Consider the following 21,145-nt stretch of genomic DNA (forward strand, 5'->3'; position numbering starts at 1 on the left):
TCTGGACCACCACCACCACCAGCTCCAATCCCCCCCCCCAACCATCCCAGGAAAAAGATCTCATCTATTTACCCTATCCATGCCCTTCAGAACAGCCATGACTGAGGAGCTTGTCACCCAGAGTGGACTGAATTTAAATGGAAGATGCATTGATAGTACTGGCATGGGAAGTGGTGTGTGATTGAGAAAGTTAGCGTAGTAAAATGCAGGAAACTTCTTAAAGGAATTAGGGTAGGAAGCAATGTAGTCAACTTGGCTGTGGGAGTCAACAAGCTAATTTTAACCAATCTTTGTCAATGACTGCAGCAATGCTTTAGTTTCAGAAATTGAGTGGTTACATAATAGGACACAAAAAACTATGATCAGTTAAAACAAGGAATGCACTGTAATATTTATACTTTCCAAAAATAGTACTGTCAGTCAGAAATAGCACAGCAGTTTTAGTTAGATATACACATCTCTGCCTGGAATCATTTTGATGAGCAGTAGTGGTCCAATGTACAATGTTACCAATGAATCTGTTTCCTTTTCCTTCTTACAAAATTCCAATTAAAATCAAGTCACAAGCAACACAAAATACAAGTAAACAATTTTTCAACATGCCATCATCACAGTTCACAAATAAAATTAAACATACAAAATATCCTTAATACTGTTAAATAACAAACTATGTAAATTTATGAAAATGATAGGACCCTGAATAAGTTTACAGTAAAAAGTCCAGGAAAAATGTCATCAATGATTATTTGCATTTGCTACAAATCTGATTTCTTAACAATTATATATTAACAGTAATCCTAAAATGTAGATCCACTAAAACCATTATTTGTAAAGGCAAACATACATACAAATACTGTTAACAAAAGCCTACTTATGACACTCATTGAGATACATAAGTTTTGTAGTGAAGTAATTATAAAATGATGCAGAAATAACAGCAGAGATCAGATACAAAATTAAACCCTCTGAATTCCCATGTCTTCATAAAGTGACATGGAAAAATAGGTGCAAAGAATTTGCTAATATTTAATAATGAAATTACATATTTGATGATGATTTCTTTAAACATTTTTTAAAACACTAATCAGTTTCCCTGCTGGTCACAAAATTTCAAAACAAAATTTAAATATTCTATTGTATGAGCTCAGAGGGTGCAAGATTCCTCAACACAATCAATTTTTTAAATGTGAAGCTCTGCAGATATTTAAATATTCAAGAGCATTTGGAATTAAATGTAACAGTAAAATCTGCAAAATGCTGGAAATAGTTATAAGAAACAGATGCATTCACATGCTATAAGCCACTCACATTTTCCGCTATACCACCATGATGTGGTTAATGGACAGTAGTCATTTAGCAGCAATGATTCCCAATAAATAAGCATTTTGTTTCCAGTACTGCACAAAACTGCAGCTGAAGTTACAGCAGCAGCTGTAACTACCGGCTATAAAACAGCAGAGGTGAAACAATAAAACTATTTTTTGTATGTGTATGTATATATATATGCATACACATATATTATACATGTATATACACATAATACACACACACAAAAATGTCTCAATGTGATTTGTGAATATAAAACAATCGACACATCATAATAAAAGACTATATTGCAAGGGCAGTAAAGGAGACATGTTGATATTCAAGTTCTGATCCACGCTAAATTATGGAAATTGCTGTCTTCAAAATCCTGGGTAACTGCGATGTAAAATGGCAAGCCAGTGGAACTCAAGTCTGCAATTTTGCAAGATAGTCTAGAACAGCATGCTCTGTCTTCTGTTTTTTCCATGTGCTATAAAATAAAGTAGGATGCATTAACAACAACTTCATGGCAATCAAGTTATTGTGCAGCAGCCACGTTGTTGCAACATCAATACTTAAGATGCACGAGAATGAATCTTAAAGGACAATATTTGATAACACGTACAAAGATATTCACATATTGGATTGCTTTGAACCCACAAACCCATGAAATTAGCTTTATTTAAAGTATTAAGCATTGAAAAATTCCTAAGAAGCATGAGCTTTTAGTAAAAAAAAATTTGCAGTGTATTATAACAATTATTTTCTCCGAACTTTGAAAGGAATTTGGAAGTAAGTTGAAAAATAATTTTTCTGAACAAGACAAAAACAACAAAGCAGCCTACTTGACTGGCACCCCATCCATCAGCTTCCACATATACTCACCCATCGCGGAAAAAGTACATACAATCTACAAGATGTACTGCAGCAACTAACCACGGCTCCTTCAACAGCATCTTCCAAACACATCCCCTCTCTCTACGAGGACAAAAGGTTGTGGATGCATGGGAACAACAACACCTACAAGATTCTCTCCAAGCCACCCACTATCCTGACCAAACTCATTCCTTCACTGTCAATGGGTCAAAATCCTGGAGCTTACTTCTCAACAACAAAGTGGGTATATTTACACCTGTTTGACTTCAGTGACTCAAGAAGGTTGCTCACCAGCTCTTCAAGAGCAATTTGAGATGGGCATTGAATGTTGCCGAGCCAGTGGTGAGAGTTCATTTTTAAGGATCCATTATGGCAGAATATGTGCAAGTACATGGTAAAGTCGGTGTGGCTTTATCAAGGGAAGGTAATGTCTGTTAGAATTCTTTGAGAACATAACTTAGACAAATGATAGCCAGTGGGTGTGATCAATTTGGATTTCCAAAAGACCTTTGACAAGGTGCCGCACAGGAGGCTGCTAAATAAGACAGAAGCCCAAGCTGTTAGGGGCAAGATACTGGCATGGAGAGAGCATTTGCTTATTGGCAGAATACAGATAGTGGGGATAAAGAGGTATTGTTCAGAACAAGACTAGTGGGGTTCCATAGGGATCAGTACTGGAGCTATAAAAATTCATGGACCAAAGGCACTGTTGCTAAGGACAGGCTAGGAGAGTGGGCAAAGAAGTGGCAGATGGAATTATGAACTTTGATAGGAAGACTAGAGGCATAGACTACTTTCTAAATGGGGAAAGGCTTCAGAAATCTGAAGCAAAAAAAGGGACTTGGCAGTCTTAGTTTAGGATTCTCTTAAGGTTAACATGCAGGTTTGGTTGGCAGTTAGGAAGAAAATGTAACGTTATCTTTGATTTCAAGAGGCCTGGAATACAAGAGCAGAGATATACTGCTGAGGTTACATATTTGGAATATTGAGAGCAATTTTTGGACACCATATCTAAGGAAGGAATGCTGAAATTGGAAAGGATCCAGAGGAGATTTACAAGAACGATCCAGGAATGAAAGGCTCATGATTTGAGGTGTAGTTGAGGATTCTGGGTCAGTACTCAATGGCGTTTAGAAGGATAAGGGGTGATATCATTGAAATTTACAGAATATTGAGGGGCCTGGATAGAGTGAACATGGAGATGATGTTTTCAATAGTAGCAGATACGAGGACCTGAAGACACAGCATCACAGTATAGGGACGACTGTTTGGAATTCAGATGAGGAGGAATTTCCTCAGCGAGAGGGTAGTGAATCTGTGGAACTCATTGCTGCAGAATTTGTGTAAGCCAATTCTTTTAAGAATATTTAAGACAGAGAGGGTATACTAAAACAGGGTCTTGATTAATAGGGCATCAAGGGCTATGGGGAGAAGTCAACAGAATGGAGTTGAGAAACATATTAGCCATGATTGAATGGTTGAGCAATTCGATGGGCAAAATGGACTAATTTGGCTTCTGTATCTTACGGAACACAATGCAGGACAATATAAAATAGCCATTTTTGAATACAAGAAAATGTTCACGTCAGATCTTTAAAATTGATATTAATATGAACGAGATTCCATTCTGGTGTGTAAGTACAAGTGGTCGTAAGTCAGATGTTTGTAAATCAGGAACCTCTTGTAATCTGTGTCTGCAGCAAGCCTCTTCTCAGTCAAAACAAGGCACAGTGGCTCAGTGGTTAGCATTGTTGACTCTCAGCACCAGGAGACCAGATTCGATTCCAGCCTCGGACGACTGTCTGTGTGGACTTTGCACATTCTCCCAGTGTCTGCAAATGTTTCCTCCAGGTGCTCTGGTTTCCTCCCACAGTCCAAAGATGTGCATGTAAGGTGAATTGGCCATGCTAAATTGTTGATAGTATTCAGAGATGTGTAGGTTAGATGCAGTAGTCATGGAAAATATAGGGTTGTAGGGGAATGAGTTTGGATGGGATATTCTTCGGAGGATTGGTGTGGACTTGTTGGGCCAAATGGCCTATTTCCACACTGTAGGGATTTGATGGTATTCTACGTTAATTGTCAGTCAGAGATGTGTCACTGCTGCAACCCTATTCTTAATTTCTTGTACCAGTGCTTACTACTGACAGGCTTCCCAAGGGTCTGGTGCACTTTAAGACCATAAGAAAGAGGAACAGGCGTAGGCTGTTTGACCCCTTGAGCCTGTCCCGCCATTCAAAAGGATCAGTCATTCATGTTCACTTTCCTGAATTTTCTTCATAACCCTTAATTTGCCTACTCTGCCCCCACAGCTCTCTGTGGCCAGGAGTTCCAAAGATTCTCAATCCTCTGACAGAAGAAATTCTCCTCATTTCAGTCTTAAGTTGGAACCCCTTTATTGAGACTCCCCCCATGGGAAACATCCTCTCAATATCTACCCTGTCAAATCCCTTTAGAACCCTATACAATTCAACCAATAAGAAGAATTCTATTAAACTGGGAAAGGTTTACAAGGACACTACCAAGACTTGAGGTAGGCTGGAGTGTGACTTTTATCTCCTGGAGTGCAACAGGTTGAGAGGTGACCTTATAGAGGTTCATAAAATCATGAGGTACAGATAAGGTGAATAGCTAAGGTCTTTTCCCCAGGGTATGGGAGTCCAAATCAAAAGGGTTTAAGATGAGAGGGGAAAAATTTAAAAGGGACCTTTGGGGAAACTTTTTTCTCTCAGAGAATGGTGCACATATGGAATGAACTGTCAGAGGAAGTTCAACATTTAAAAGACATTTGGACAGGTACATGAACAGTAAAAGGTTTAGAAGGATATGGGGCAAATGGGACTAGTTCAGTTTAGGAAACCTGGTCAGATTTGGATGAGTTGGACAAAAGTGTCTGTTTCTGTGTTGTATGATTCTATGACTCTATACTGCACAGATGTCAAGCTCCTCAACCAGCTGAAGGCCACAACCAAGAGAACTATCATGCTGTGGTAGAACTATCATGAGCTAACAATGCACAAGTTAGTGCTGAATCTGCAGAACTACAACAGATGTTTGAAATTCACTGAAGTGTTTGAGAATGCAAGGAGAACTGAATGGCTGGAGACCCAATTCTCTACCAACCCGCACCAAATGTCTCAAACACCTTCAACAGAGATTCATGTAGTAGTTCTGGAAAATCTCTCTCAGATTTATATCTTGGAAGTCATCTCTCCTAAAAAGCTAAAACTGATTTAAGTACGCTCTTGAATCCAATTTGCCAGCTCACTCCACAATAATTTAGGTACTTGAGTTTGAGAATTGTACCATCAGACCCAACATTAAACTCAATGTCGGTTAGGTGGTGGTTAACTCAAGCTTTTCTATACTGCTGAAGCTTGATTAACTTATACACACTATATTAATGTTCTAGACATCATTAATACTGAATTAAAATAATGAGACAGGTGTGAAGACACAAGAACAAATGTGTAAGTTCTCCAAAACAGACATATCAAAGATAGTGACTATGATAATATCACATCAGAGCTGAAAAATGTGTTGCTGGAAAAGCGCAGCAGGTCAGGCAGCATCCAAGGAGCAGGAGAATTGATGTTTCGGGCATAAGCCCTTCTTTAGGAATGAGGAGGATGTGCCAAGCAGGCTAAGAAGAGCTTATGCCCGAAACGTCGATTCTCCTGCTCCTTGGATGCTGCCTGACCTGTTGCGCTTTTCCAGCAACACGTTTTTCAGCTCTGATCTCCAGCATCTGCAGTCCTCACTTTCTCCATAATGTCACATCATCAGAGGTAAAGGGAAAATGGGGTCAGAATGCATGGAGTAAGACTCACCAAATAGATACTCTTCTTCAGAGCTACAGCATGGAGTGTGATCACAAAAGGTCAAAGGAAACATTTCAAAGTCAATCTTAAAGATTCCATTAAGTCTACTCTACTAACATCAAAGCAGGGGAACAGATGCTAAGGGCAACCAAAACTGTCAATTCATCAAAAAAAGACCAAGACTTTCTGCAAGACTCTATAGGCTGACAATCAATGTCCTCACTGTGCAAGAACCTGCAAGGTAAAGATATGGCTCAAAAGATATCTGTGAGCCCACAGCCAATACTGACATCTGACTTCAGCCATGCATAAAGGATCAATTCTATACAAGGGATTGCTAACAGATCAGTCCATGCCTACATTTGGGCTTGAGTCGATAAATAGCACATGAAAGGGGTAAAGGATAATAAAAAGTTTTGAATATCTCAAATAGTCTACTTACAGTTAGAAGGTATGAACGTTATGCCTTGATTAAATAATGGTATCTACAACTCTGACTATGATTGATTAATATAGTTATGTGTACTAACTCAAAATGTAAGATAAAATGAACACTGTCGAAGAGAAGTAAGAGTGTGTAAATTTTTCACCAGAACTCTATAAGAATCGTATAAAACCATTGTTTCACGTATACTGAAGAGTCATGCATCATCTTTGATGGGTAGACCTCCATGCATGCATAAGCATTTGGACAAAAATAACCAAGTCTCATTTGGTCTTTGAGAGATCAAAGGATTAAAACATTTCTCTTTCAGCATGTAACATTTGAACCGCATAAGTACTCGGCAATGACCATCTCTAACAAGATGTCACAAAAACTGAAATTGCTGTAAAAGCTCAGCAGGTCTGGCAGCATCTGTGGAGAAAAATCTGAGTTAATATTCTGGGTCAAACAACCCTTCCTCGGAACAATTCAGAGACTGAGAATTCTGCTTTCTCAAAAGAGGACCACCACCTAAAAGGACAGTAGCATATAGAATATAGTCCCTTTGCCTGAATGAGTTCATCACTAGTAACACTGTCAAAACTCAATACCTTCCAAGGCAAAGCAGTCTATTTGACTGACAAACCACCTACAACATTAACTACTTCCAGTTTCCAAACTGGCAAACAGTGGCAGCTATGTGTGCAAATTATTAGATGTATTACAGTGCCAAATCCTTTCAAATGCATAAACCAAACCTGCATCATCTACCACCTAGCTGAATCAGTTTAACAGGGACATGGAAACACCACCATTAGCCCCCAATATCAACATGATCCGGACTGATCTTGCCTGCAGCAAGACCTGCACAAAATCCATGTTGGCTGACAGTAACATTTGTGTCCCCCAATAGCAGTGACCACCTACAGCAAGAGAGTGAACTGAACTGTTACCGTTCAACAGTCAATAGCATAGCTATCACTGAATCCCCCATTATCAACATTCCAGGTTTTACCACTGACCAGGATCTGAACTGGATAAGGCATATAAATGCTGTGGCATGTCAGAGACTAGTAATCCTGCAGCGAAGAAGTCATCTCCTGACTCCCCAAGCTTGTCCACCATTTACAAGGTGCAAGTCAAGAGTGTGATGGAATATGCTTCACTTGCCTGGATCAGTGCAGCTCCAACAAAACGGAAGCAGCTTAGACACCATCCAGGACAATCAGCCTGCTTGATTAACATCACATCATCAAACATTCAGTCCCTTCACCACTGATGCTCAGTAATGGCAATGTAAACTGTCTACAAGATGCACTGTAGATATTTACCAAGACTCGTTAGACAACTGTTTCCAAAGCCACGGCAGAAATTACATGGGAACAACAACATTTACAAGTTCCACTCCAAACCACTCATCAATTCTGATTTGGAAATAGTTCTGGCATTCCCCCGCTTAATGGTATTGTATGTCTACCCATAGCAGATGGACTGCAACAGCTCAACAAGGCAGCTCATCATCATCTTCTCTAGGATAACTAGGGATGGGTATTACATGTTGGCCGAGCCAGCAGTGCCTACATTCTATTACTGATAAGAAAAATTACCATTTCTTTCCGGTCAACATTTGAAATTTCCCTGTATGACTATACCACATGGATTGCTATGGTTTAAGACAGTGGCAAACTACCATTTTCACAAGGATAATTAGAAATGGGCTGAAGTGCGTCTACATTAATGCAAGAAATGTCAGGAATAATGTGGAGAAGCTGGTGTTGGACTTGTGATAACCACCTGATGAAGGAGCAGTGCTCTGAAAGCTAGTACTTCCAAATAAACCTGTTGGATTATGACCTGGTGTTTTGTGATTTTTAACTTTGCCAAGAATAAGAGTGAAGAACTTACAGCACGGATCAGTACTTGGAGCTACGAAGTTATGACCATTACGGCGACTTGGATATCACAGGGGCAGGAATGTACGTCGGATGTTATGGGGTTTAGATGTTTCAAATGGAATAGGAAGGGAGGCAAAAGAGGTGGGAGAGTGGCATTGCTAACCAGTGATAGGATAATAGCTGCAGAAAGGGAGGTCATCAAAGAGGGTTTGTCCACTGAGTCAGTATGGGTGGAAGTCAGAAACAGGAAAGGAGCAGTCACTTTATTGGGCATTTTCGATATACCCTCCCAATAGCAACAGAGTCACGGAGGAGCAAACTGGGAAGCAGACTTTGGAAAGGTGCAGAAGTAACAGGGTTGTTGTCATGGGTGACTTCAACTTCCCTAATATTGATCGGAACCTCCTGCATACAAATAGTTTGGATGGAGCAGATTTTGTCAGGTGGGTTTTTGTCAGCAAGGATTCCTAACTCAATATGTAGATAGGCATATACATTCACGTGAACATCAACTAGCCACAAACTGACATGATTCTCTCACACTAGTATCCTTACATACAGATAAGGAAGGACACCACTTCGACTGGGACAACACATTCATCCTAGGACAAGCCAAACACAGACACGCACGAGAATTCCTAGAAGCATTGCATTCCGACTGGAACTCTATCAACAAACACATTGACTTGGATCCCGTTTACCACCCCCTTAGAAAATAGGAAATGGCATCACCACAGGAAATTATATCACCAACCAAAGAAACCCAAATATATAAATAGAAAGCAGAAAACATCAGCAGTGCTTCATCCGGAGGCTCACTGAAGAGGTTACCTAGTATGGTGACGAAACGTCTGAAAAAAAAAAAGGACAAATTCCAGCTCAGGGAGCAAACCTACATCCAGAACCTCAACCTGAGCTACAAATCTTCTCAAAGCTTGCGAGTAGTGGAATAATTGTACATGGATTTTAGCAAGGCATTTGATAAAGTTCCTATGGTAGGCTCGTTCAGAAAGTAAGGAGGCTGATAAGTGAGATACTGGGAAATTTGGCTTCTGGATACAGAATTGGCTGGCCCATAGAAGACAGAGGGTGGTAGTAGATGGAAGGTATTCAGTCTGGACCTTGGTGACTAGTGGTGTTCTTCAGGGATCTGTTCTGGGACATCTGCTCTTTGTCATTTTTATAAATGACTTGGATGAGGAAGTGGAAAGGTAGTAAGTTTGCTGATGATACGAAAGTTGATGGAGTTATGAATAGTGTGGAGGGCTGTTATAGGTTGCAATGGCATATTGTGAGAATGCAGAGCTGGGCTGAGAAGTGGAGATGGGGTGCAACCTGGAAAAATGTATAATGATTCATTTTGGAAGGCTGAAATTGATAGCAGGTTACTGGGTTAAAGGCACGATTCTTGGCAGTTTGGAGGAACAGAGGGGTCTTGCCACCCAAGTTGATAGGGTTGTTAAGAATGTGTATGGTATAGGCTTTCACTAGCAGGGGGATTGAGTTTAAGAGCAGTGATGTTATGCTGCAACTCTATAAAGCCCTGGTTAGACCACACTTGGAATACTGCGCTCAGTTCTGGTTGCCTCATTATAGGAAGGATGTGGAAGCTTTAGAGAGAGTGCAGAGGAGATCTACCAGGATGCAGCCTGAACTAGAGGACATATGTTATGTTGAGGAAGCTAGGGCTTTTCTCATTGGAGTGAAGAAGGATGGGAGGTGGCTTGACAGAGGTGTACAAGATGATGAGAGGCTTAGATAGAGGAGATAGCCAGATAGTCATTTCTGCCTTGGGAACAAGTATCACGAGGGGGTAGGTTCTTTACACAGAGATTGATGGATGCGTGGAACGCACTGTCAGCAGTGGTAGTTGAGTCAGATACATTAGGGACATTTAGGCAACTCTTGCATAGGCATATGGATGATAGTAAAATGTAGAGCTTGTAGGTTAGTTTGATCTTGGAGTAGGATAATAGCTCAACAGATCATCAAGGGCCAAAGAGCCTGTACTGTTCTATATAAATGCTGACTTTCTAATGATACCAAAATCACACAAGAGAGAAGACAGCTAAAAGGTTACCCTTCATTTTAAGTAAATGCTATCTTGGAACATTACAATGGTGGGAGGGGAAAAAAGGGTGAGTAATAGTTATTGTTTGTTGACAGAAAATAGCTTAATAGAAAATGTTTTTTAAAAAGTCACATCTTCTTACTGCAATATATAGGTGACTAGCTGTTTGCATACGGCACCAATATGAAAATAGGAGCAGATTGGTTTCCTGCGTAAAAGTGGGTACATGAGGTTCTGCAACTTTTAAAAAGTATTATTTCAGTTCAGTAACTCATAAATCCTACCTGTGTCTGGATATGAGGTGGTTCTGTAGCCAGGATCCTTTTGCAACTGAATTTCATTTAGTGAAAAAACTGAGGCACCTAGTATAAATGAGATAAAGAAAAAAATCTTTTAGTCTCACAGTGCTCATCTAAGGACATAAGTATCAGAGATTATTATACCTGTACAATGCAACAATGTGGTAATCTGACTCATAACAGAACTAGGAAAAAAAGTTAAAGTCAAGAAATTACAGTCATTAAATTAAAGTACAGCATATGTCTTATTAACTAGCACCTATGGGCCCAGGAATGTGCTGGCTAATCAAATATTCTGATAATCAATTGGTAAGCATAACCGCAGTAAATCCTGACCAAATGAAACTTCAAGATATCAACAGCCTTAAAAAAAATGTAAAAACATCAATACACCTCCTAAACTTAATGTAAAAAAACACAGTAATAGAAACACAATGCAAAGAGAATACTTATCACTGTTATACTTAATTTACAGCATAAATACTCAGACATCATGGTAGATGAGATATATAATTTTTGCTGGTTTATCAAGAATGCCAGTTGAAACAATGCTGCTTATAAGAAAGTTTGAAGTACTTGCTGGTTTCACTCATAAATGGTATGGCCCTATTGTACTGGAATGTGAGAAAGGAAGACAAGAGAGCAAGAAAAGCTACAAAGGGAAAAAGGAGGACAGGTCACTATCTACATGAAATACTCTTATTCATTCAAAAACAAAGCTGTTGAATTTTGAATCTAATTATCTCAAGAGGTAGAAGAGGTCAATTCTAAAGGCTAATTCTTGTGAGAGACAGACTTGAATTTCATGGTCACTGCTGATTTCAAGAAATGTTACCCACAAAGATCTCTACGGTGCAGATTTTCCTCTTTTCCATTTCAATTTGGTACCATGTCTTGGGACAGCTACATGTCCAGCAGTGATATCATTGACTGCTAATGGTGTTCAATTACACTGACAGATTCTCTAATTGCAAACCAGCAAGTATTGAATTATATCACTATTAAACTACTAAAATAAATTACTGGAATGTATACAAACAATTAAAATAGAATCTGAAATATCATTTATAAAATAGACTTGAAGGTGGAATCTAAAATATCAGAAGTATTAGTTTTCTTTCTTTAACTTGAATATTTTCTCATTTTACACAATCATTAAGTTTTTCAGAGCTGGTGAGGCTTCAAGCAATTAATTTAGCATGCCATTAAAAATCTACTTTAGATACATTTACCAAGACTAACTTTTCAAGGTTTCTAACGGTGACACCAATAATTTAAAAGAATAAACTCTAGCTAGTTCAGTGACTTCTACTCAACTGCAGATATGAGAAGTGTGTTCTTGTGCAGAATAGAATCAATGACAAAAACACCTGCACTTTCACTAATTTCAGCTTTGTCTAGACTGGAAAGAGTAGCTTGCAATCAAGCCACAGCGAAGCATACTGGGAGGGGTGGCCTGCAGTTAACACTGCAATGATGTACGCTGGGAAGGGTGGCCTGCTGTCAGCATTGCAGTGAGGAAGAGTGGCCTGCAGTGAGGCAGTCTGGGAAGCATGGCATACAGTCAGCATCACAGTGACACAGACCGAGAAGAATGGACTGCAGTAAACATTGCAAGACACACACTGGGAAGTGGCCCACAGTCAGCTTCGCAGTGTAGCAGATTAGCAATTTTGGGTCAGTCAGCATTGTAGTGAAGCAGGCTGGGAAGAGTAGCATACAGTCAGCATTTCAGGGAAGTAGAGTGTCCAGAGTCAGCATCGCAGCAAAGCAGACTGGGAAGAGTAGTTCACAGTCAGCATTGCAGTGAAGCAGAGTGGGAAGAGTAGCCCACAGTCAGCACTGCAGCGAAGCAGACTAGGATAGGTAGCCCACAGTCAACATCGCAGTAAAACAGATTGGAAAGACTGGCCTACTGTCAGTTATTGTTGAAAAAGGCAGAATGCAACACAGCAAGTCCATAAGTTAATTGGCTGTATCATAAAGGGAGGATTTGAAGGCGGTATGGTTAAAACAAACATCAGATGTGACACAGATGCTTGTTTGTCAGGAATGAGTATCTGTTAATTGGTCGAAGAAAATTCTATTCTTAAGTTTTAACATAGTATGCACATTCGTGGTAAAAGTAATATAACACATAGAAAGCAACATAAATAAGTGATTATAACTAAATGATTAATTAAATCTCATTAAGAATGGCAGTACAGATGATATGTCAAAGCAGCAGTATGTGGGAGCTCAAGGATGCCACTGTGATCCAGGGCAAACATACCTGCAGCAAGTGCTTGAAGTGTTTTGAAGCAGCTTTAGCTCAGTTTTATGAACTGGAGGCTGAATTACAGGTACTGAAAAGCATGTGGAGGGGGAAAGTTACCTGGATTCTTTGTACCAGGAGGCAGTCACACCTTTTAGAATGAAGTGGTCTGATGTGGTCAGCTAATGAGGGTATGACTGTTAGTGAAGCAGGTATAGGAACCCAGAGGATCGTTGCAACTAACCAACAAGTTTTAAGTTCTCTCAAATTTTCTGAATGAGAGTGAGGACTGTGGAATGGATAGAGCTAAATAACTGTATAACATGGTACAAGAAGCCATTCAAGTGAAAGGAGTCAAAATGACCACAGTGGTATTAAGGGACAGCATAGTCATGGAGAATGACTGTTCTCTGTAGCAAAGAGCGACAGTCCAGATGGTTGTATTGTTTGCCTGGTATCGGGACTTAGGAATATGTTATCTGGACCGGAAATGATCTTGCATTGGAAAGGAGAGAATCTGGTTATGGTGGTCCATATAAACACCAATGACATAAGTAGAACTAGGAAAGAGGTTCTGCATTGCTAGTATGAGGAGCCAGATACCAAATTAAGAAGCAGAACCTCAAAGGTAGCAACCTTTGACTTATTTCCAGACCCATGTGCAAATGGGTATAGAGTAAACAAGATTTGAGAGATGAGAGCATGGTTGAAAGGCTTGTGTGGGAGAAGTGGGTTCCAGTTTGCAGGCACCGACACCAACATTGGAGAAAATGGGATCTGTACTGTTGACTTGACTGACATATGAACTGTACTAGAACTGATATACTTGCGAACTGCATAACTGTGAAGCAGAGTGGGTTTTACATTGAATAGTGGGGATAAGGACCCAAATTTGGAAGTTGTGGTGAATCAAAGAATGGCAAAAATGCAACAGAGGAAGGAATTAATGTGGAAAATGATAACTAGACAATGAAAGGAAGGGGCAGAGAATGCACATTTAAGAGCAAATGAGCAGATAAGATTAGAGGTTACAAAAATAATAGAAGGATAAACTCAAAACAAATCAGATGAACTAGTTCTATAAATTGAGATAAATAAGTATGATTCAGTGGCCATTACGGAGATGTGGCTGGAGGATGATCTAGATCGGGACTTGAATATTGAAAGAAATCATTCAGGAAGGACAAGGGACTAGGAAAGGTTGGATGAGTGGCTCTTCTAACTAAAGGTAATATTGGCTCAATTTAGGGAGTATACCCAAATTCAGAAAACAGGATAGAAGCAGCCTAGATATAGATGAGAAATGATAAAGGCAAAACACCTTGTAAGGGATGTATTCAAGTCCCACATGGTTGAACAGGATATTAAGGAAGAAAAATGGGAGTAAGTCAAAAAATATAGCAATTATCATGGGGGGATTTTAACCTCCACATGGACTGAAAAAATCAGATAAGAAAGTGTAGTCCAGATAGGGATTCATTGAATGCTTCGGGGACTTCTAAGACCAGCATATTATGGCAATAGTTGAAACTTTATTGCTGGAACAGCACAGCAGGTCAGGCAGCATCCAGGGAATCTCCTGTTCCCTGGATGCTGCCTGACCTGCTGTGCTGTTCCAGCAATAAAGTTTCAACTTTGATCTCCAGCATCTGCAGACCTCACTTTCTCCTCCCATATTATGGCAATAACCAGACTGAAGCCAATACCAAACCTGGTTTTAGCCATTGAGACAGGATTAATTACTGACTTAATTACTTTCACAGTGAAAGTACCCCTGGGCTGCAGCACCCACACTATGTTTGAATTTTACATACAGTTTAAAGGAGAGAAGTGTGGGCTCAACATAATCATTTTGAATTTAAAGAAGGACAATTATGCGGGCATGAAAGCAGAGGTAGCAAAAGTGAACCAGAATTTAGGTCAATAGAGATGCAGATGCAAACATTTTAGGGGATATTCCACAAAGCACAGAATAGATACATTCTAACAAGCAAGAAAAAGACCAGCTATCAGTGATTAATTGAAAAAAACAGTATCAAAGTTGAAAGAAAAACATAATTGTGCAAAGATACATAGCGGATTGGACAGAACACACAAAAAAGCAAAGAATTACTGAAAATAGAGTATGAGCAAAAGTTAGCCAAAAAATATGAAATAGATAGGAAAGGTTTCTTCAGTTATTTAAAACTGAAAAAAATTCACAAAGTAAATACTGGTTCTACAGAAAATGAGTCAAAGAAACTAGCAATGGAAGATAAAGAGTTGGGAGATGAATTGAACGATATTTTGTGCTGGTCATCACCAGAAATGATGCAAGTAGCATCCCAGAAACAGCTGTAAGTCAGGAATTGAAATGGTGAGAGGAACAAGAAAATTACAATTATGAAGGAAGTAGTTCTCAGTAAATTGCAGCAACTGTGAGTTGACAAGTCCCCATATCCTGATGGATGTCATTCTCAGATCTTACAAGTAACAGTTAGATAATTGCAAGAAGCAGGAAACTATAGGCCAGTTAGTTTAACATCTGTTAGAGGGAAAATTCCAGATGCTGTTATTTACATGCTATTGTTAAAGATGTTATAAGAGGACACGGATAAGCGTAAGGTAATAAGGCAGAGCCAATTTGGTTTTGTCAAAGGGAAGTCACGTTTGACTAATTTATTGGAGGTTTTTGAAGAAGTAACTTATGCTATACATAAAGGGGAACCAGTGGATTGATTATACTTAGATATCCATAAGGCATTTGAAAATATTCCACATCAAAGGTTACTATGGAATACAAAAGCTCAACGTTTGGGGGGTAATGTATTGGCATAATAAGAAGCAGAGAGTAGGAATAAACAGATGCTTTTCAGACTGGCAGGACACTTGGTGGTGACTCAGAGAGGTTGGTGCAGGACTTAGCTCTGTAACTCTTTAGATGAAGGGACCAAAGGTATGGATGCTAAATTTGCTGATGAAACAAAGATAGGTAGGAACTTGAATTGTAAAAAGGAATCTATAAAGGGATATAGATAGGTTGAGTGGGAAAAATCTGGCAAATGGAGTACAATATGAGAAAGTGTGAAATCGTCAATTTTGGCAGAAAGAATGAAAACAAGCATTTTATCTAAATTGTGAAAGGTTGCAGAGAGATCTGGGTGCCTTAGCACATGAATTTCAGAAGATTTATTTTGCAGGTAAAACAAGTAATCAGGAAAGCTAACAGTACTGATCACTATACCTACAGAAGGATGTTAATGCATTGAAAGCAGTTCAGAGAAGATTTACTAGACAAACATCTGGAATGGTTGGTTTGCCTTATGAGGAAAGGCTAGAGGCTGGGCCTGTATGGAGGTTAGAAAAGTTAAGAGGTGACTTAGCCAGGTGGATGTCAAAAGAATGTTTTCCTCTTTTGGGAGAATCTCGAACCAGGGTTATAGTTTAAAAATAATCACCCATTCAAGACAGGAGGAGGCAATTTTTTTTCTCTCAGAGGCTTGAGCATCTTTGTAATTCCCTTCAAGGTAGTGGATGTAGTATATTTAACTATTTTTGAGGTAGAGATAGATAGATTCATGATTACCAAGGGGATTAAAGAATATTAGGATTTGCATAAACGTAGAGTTGAGGTTAAAATCAGATCAGCCATGATCTTATTGAATGGTGCAACAGGCTCAAAGGACGGAGTGACCAACTCTTGTTCCTTGTTCGTATGATTGTATGTCAAAGTGTATCAGTTTCATAGTGCCAGGACTCTCTGGAGCAGTACACTAACAGTAAAGCTCCCCTCTTCTGCAGAATTATCACAAAAATTAAAGATTTTAAAAAGTACACAGAATTCCTTAATTTACCTGTCTTTTAAACTCTCGCCAGAAAGCATGGACCAGACTTCTGTATTTAAGTTATGATTTTAAGTAAACAATTCTGAACAGTCAGTATATAACTCTGATCCCTTTATAAACTCCCCTTTTATACACACACACACACACGGGGAAAATTATTGAGTTATGGACAGAGGGAAATAAACTGGAAAAGGAGTTCAGTGATTCTTGTTCATAAGGATTACTGAAATAATTCTAATGATCTTTATACTGGTCAGATGTTGATTTTCAGTCATCCTCCTCTGGATATTTCCTCTGTGCAGGAGGCACAAGGTGGCTGGCTGGCTCACTTAGAAAAAATGTCTAGCTTAGTAGTTACAAATCACAGCACACAGCAACTGCAGAACAGAGGAGAAAGTGCTTTCCGCAGGTTTAAAGTGACTTAGTGAAGGAAACAAAGAGCGTGAGTGAGAGAGAGATATTAAGACGATGAAGGCCTGAAGGCTTTTGTGTATCTTGTTCACAGCCCCAAATCGTTAGCTATTGGAGAATCAATCATATAACTGTTGTCAGGCTGAAAGCCTTTGTGATTGGTAACTGGTTACTAATCCAATCTGTTACTTGTTGCTAAAGGTCTATTTGTAGACAGCCCTTAAGTTCCAGTTAATCTGCAGCTACTGGAGTAACCCACTGCTGTCCAAACAGTGTTAATAATGCTTCTTGCTTTTAAACTCTGCTGTAATCTGGTTCTTTTAGTATACTGTCAGATCCTGGCTAAAATTCCCGGAAACAGTTTCAGACAGAATACCTCAATCATTAAACTTATGGGTAAAGAGGGTTGAACTGGCTCCACTTCTTTATTCATTCACCCCGTTGTGGATAGGTTCTCCCAGAACCAAATGAAGTTATGTTTGAAAAGGAACAAATGTTAACTCAAAATTGCCCAGTTTAACAGTGAGTTTATTAATCATTAAAAGTGAGAAGAATTAATAACACAAATAGCTAGCGACTAAAAGTAAGAAGTGAATTTGAAAAGATAAAAATAAAAAAACTCTGAACTGTTCACAAAGAGCGGACAATCAAATGGTATGCTGTTGCAGTGCAGAATACCGGTGTGGCATTGACTTGATTGTTGAACAGTCAATACCAAGATTTTTATTTTTGCAGGTTGGTTGTGATCTGTTGTTTTGATTCCTTTTCGATTCCAGCATTCAAGGTGAATGTGAGACCTTTGGTTGTCTTTTTTCCTCTAATCTGGCTTGCTCGCCAGCTGGCTTCTAGCAGACAGAGGTAGAAAGCCATGACCTGCAAGGAAGGGGTGACTAAGGATAAGCACATTAATGCTTGAATCTAGGCTAGTACACTTGGGTACCATGGTCCCATTAGAATCTCACTACACAAACAGACGTGAGAACCTCAATCTCACTAGAAAACTTCAACAGAATTTAAACGTTTTTAAATCCATCTCAAAGAAAAGAACACAATAATGGTTCTGAAGTTTGGGGCATTATCCACAATGAGTTACTGTTGAGCAAGGGATTGTCAACTTCACATTATCTTTATGATCACAGTCCAGTCTGTTTTGACTGGCGTCTTCCCTCTTTGAAGGGTTGTTATTTGAAGTTCCCTTCATATCTTTATGCATGACATTCCATGGGTGTGTCTCTCTCCAGACAGCCACCTGATCTGCATTTTCTTTTTGATGTATTCACTTTCTTTTAAAAAGCACATTTTGGAATTACAAATTGAAAACATCCATTGTATTTAGGCATTTACCTATGGTCACGACAAAAGTAACAGAAATACCTCTCAGGGATCTAGGTAGGATGGTATGGTAGAAGAGACGAAGAGGAGGAGTAGATTAAGGAGAGATTTATCTGGCCTCTCACATGTCTTTAGTGGGAGTTGATGAAAGTTAAAGCCGAGGTGAATCTTTAAACAAACATGCAGAGAAAATACAAGTGGCGAGCAAGTAGCTCAAATGGAAGAGAATACACCAGGAAGGTGAATGGGAAGTGGTACAGTGATACAGTAGGAAATTAATGAAGGCAACGTATTATGGGACAGATAACTTCCCCCCTCCCCCATAGTTCCCATTCCAGTTGAGTTCCATAGTTCCTTGCTTTTGCATGTTAAATCACACATCTCTCACCTGAAATAAAAAGAGCAGGGGAGAGAGACAGACAGTACCAGAAGAGAATGCAGACAGCGCAAACAAGCAAAATCTCTGTCTGTATGCAATTTTTGTTAACACTTATCTATTAAATGTGGGTATAGGAATTTATAAAGTGGAAACAGATTCAGAATTTAAAAAACTAAATATAAGGACAGAATGCTCAACCTTAAAATAAAGATCTGATTTTGTTTTGTGTGACGTGTTCAAATGATCTTTTACCCTCCAAACAAAATTTTAACTGGAATCTACTTGTAACAGTATTGAAAATTGATTACTGCATATTATTAAACAATGAATGATTTACCATCAGGTAGAGTGTGTGCTCTTGTTCCAAGGCTTTTAAAGTAAAGATGCTTCATACCATCTTCAGCAGAAATTCTCTTCTTGGCCTGGTACTGTAAAGTAGATAAGATACCTCTGAGATCAAAGTAACTTTTCTTTGTCATTAAAAAACTATAACGAAAGTCATTAGCAACATTTCAATTTTACAACTTACTTGTAAAAAACTGGATAACAGATCAATTCCATCTGTGTCCAACCTATAAGAAAATGCAAGTTAAAAGCTGAAGGGAGTTACATAGCACACATCTGTTCTTATAGCGTTTATCTTTTGTGCATCTTGCCAGGGTTTAAGCAAAGAGACAGTTTCATTTATGTAAGTATAACAAATGGAGTAACTTCACAAGACACGCACACGTTATCCAGACATGAATTCTATCAATTTTAATCCATTTAAGGAGACAATCAAATGTTGATTTTTAAAAAAAAGCCCAGAGGAAGATAAAGCTCTGTACAATTACATGTAAATCCCTTTAAGGCAATGAAATATATTTATCCAAGTCTTACAATATGTTTCCAGTCTGACCACAGCTGATGAATCCCTGCTCCCACCAGCACAAAATCTTTTTAATATTCAATTCACACAGATCTTTCTTGTTTTAAAAGAGCCAATTGACAAAATATTAATGACTTCAGCTTAGAATCAGTTCTGTGTACTCTCAACATTGTGAGAAAAATAATTCCTGGTCACTAATCTCTCGAACATTTTTTTTGCATTAAATCAAGTTTTCCATCAGTACTCAGTTAGATAAATTAACTAGATAATTATGATGTTTCGCAACTTTGAGAAAATGACTTATAAATGTCAACCTAATAACTTCATACAGAGGACACTTAATCCCTTTTTAAAGGTTTTACCAACAAACTACACAAAGTTATCATCTTGCCACAATACTAATTGTCATTCTCTATTTATCCAATTTGACAGTAGGTTCCTCTCTACTTAAAACCTTTAATAGAAACCTCTGTATCGTATGTACATATTTGAGTTTTCCTTGCCCAAATACAATTGTACTGCATTTATCCACTTAAAGAAACTCTGCTACACATGGTCATTTCCCCTCATAGTACATCAAAATTGGCCTCTGACTCACTTATTTGTAAATTCCCAATTACCTACACCTTTTGCAGATCACACATTTTCTGTCCATAGCTTTCATTACTTAACTCAAAACTGATTGCTTACTTAAACTGACCCAATTAGTCAATGCAATTGACTACCAGTACCTTGGTGCATGATTTATTATAAGCTGTGGCTTATACTTAGGGAAGTTGTAAGCCTTAAATTCCGCATTTGAAGATATGCCTGGCCATGTCTCCTCTGTAGGTGTTCCTGTTTTGAATAAAATCCATTAGTATAATGCAGAAAATCACAGAAAATACAGACATGATCTTAAGATTTCCTCGGTTTTTCATTTTGTTTTGTAAGCCTGTGCTCAACAAAATGATTGAAGTCACCGCATGGAAATGGCGTATTGTTTAAACAAAATTTGAACTGCACATGAAAACAGAAATAGTCATCTACCCACAAGTGAGAATTATCTGAGAAAAACCTTTTAAAAAAAAAATCAAGCATCACCTAGTCAATTTACACTCTTTTGTGTGGTTTGTTCTGAATTGGTAACATTATGTATGATAAAAATCATTTATTAACTGACAGAATTTGTCTGTAAAGGTAGGTGGAATTGCTCTCCATGAAGAAGAGAAGGATGAGGGAAGATCTTATAGTAATGCACAATTTAGAGACAGTAGATAAAGAAAAGTTGTTCCCTTTAGTAGATGATAAAAGGATTATGGGACTCCGATTTACAGTTCTGGGCAATGGATAAAAAGGATACAAAGAAGAACACATGTCCAGTGAGAATGATCTGAAACTCACTGG

General features: G+C 38.7%; 1 protein-coding gene across 7 annotated transcripts in view; it reads right to left on the reverse strand.

Annotated features, from left to right (window-relative positions):
• Nucleotides 1-362: 362 nt before the first annotated feature.
• Nucleotides 363-21,145, reverse strand: part of cdk17 (cyclin dependent kinase 17) — a 229,258-nt gene continuing 208,475 nt past the window's right edge. For all 7 annotated transcript variants that reach the window (XM_087999735.1, XM_043713287.2, XM_087999731.1 and 4 more), the window contains 5 exons: nucleotides 20,491-20,596; nucleotides 19,421-19,463; nucleotides 19,229-19,319; nucleotides 10,677-10,754; nucleotides 363-1,795 (listed from right to left, as the gene is read on the reverse strand). In XM_087999735.1, the coding sequence (XP_087855861.1) occupies nucleotides 1,758-1,795; nucleotides 10,677-10,754; nucleotides 19,229-19,319; nucleotides 19,421-19,463; nucleotides 20,491-20,596 (356 nt within the window). In that variant the 3' untranslated portion in view covers nucleotides 363-1,757. The remainder of the gene's footprint in view (nucleotides 1,796-10,676; nucleotides 10,755-19,228; nucleotides 19,320-19,420; nucleotides 19,464-20,490; nucleotides 20,597-21,145) is intronic.

Source organism: Chiloscyllium plagiosum, unplaced genomic scaffold, assembly GCF_037043375.1.
Source record: "Chiloscyllium plagiosum isolate Xiang-an unplaced genomic scaffold, Cpla_swu_hap1 HiC_scaffold_23, whole genome shotgun sequence".
Classification (NCBI taxonomy): Eukaryota; Metazoa; Chordata; class Chondrichthyes; order Orectolobiformes; family Hemiscylliidae; genus Chiloscyllium; species Chiloscyllium plagiosum.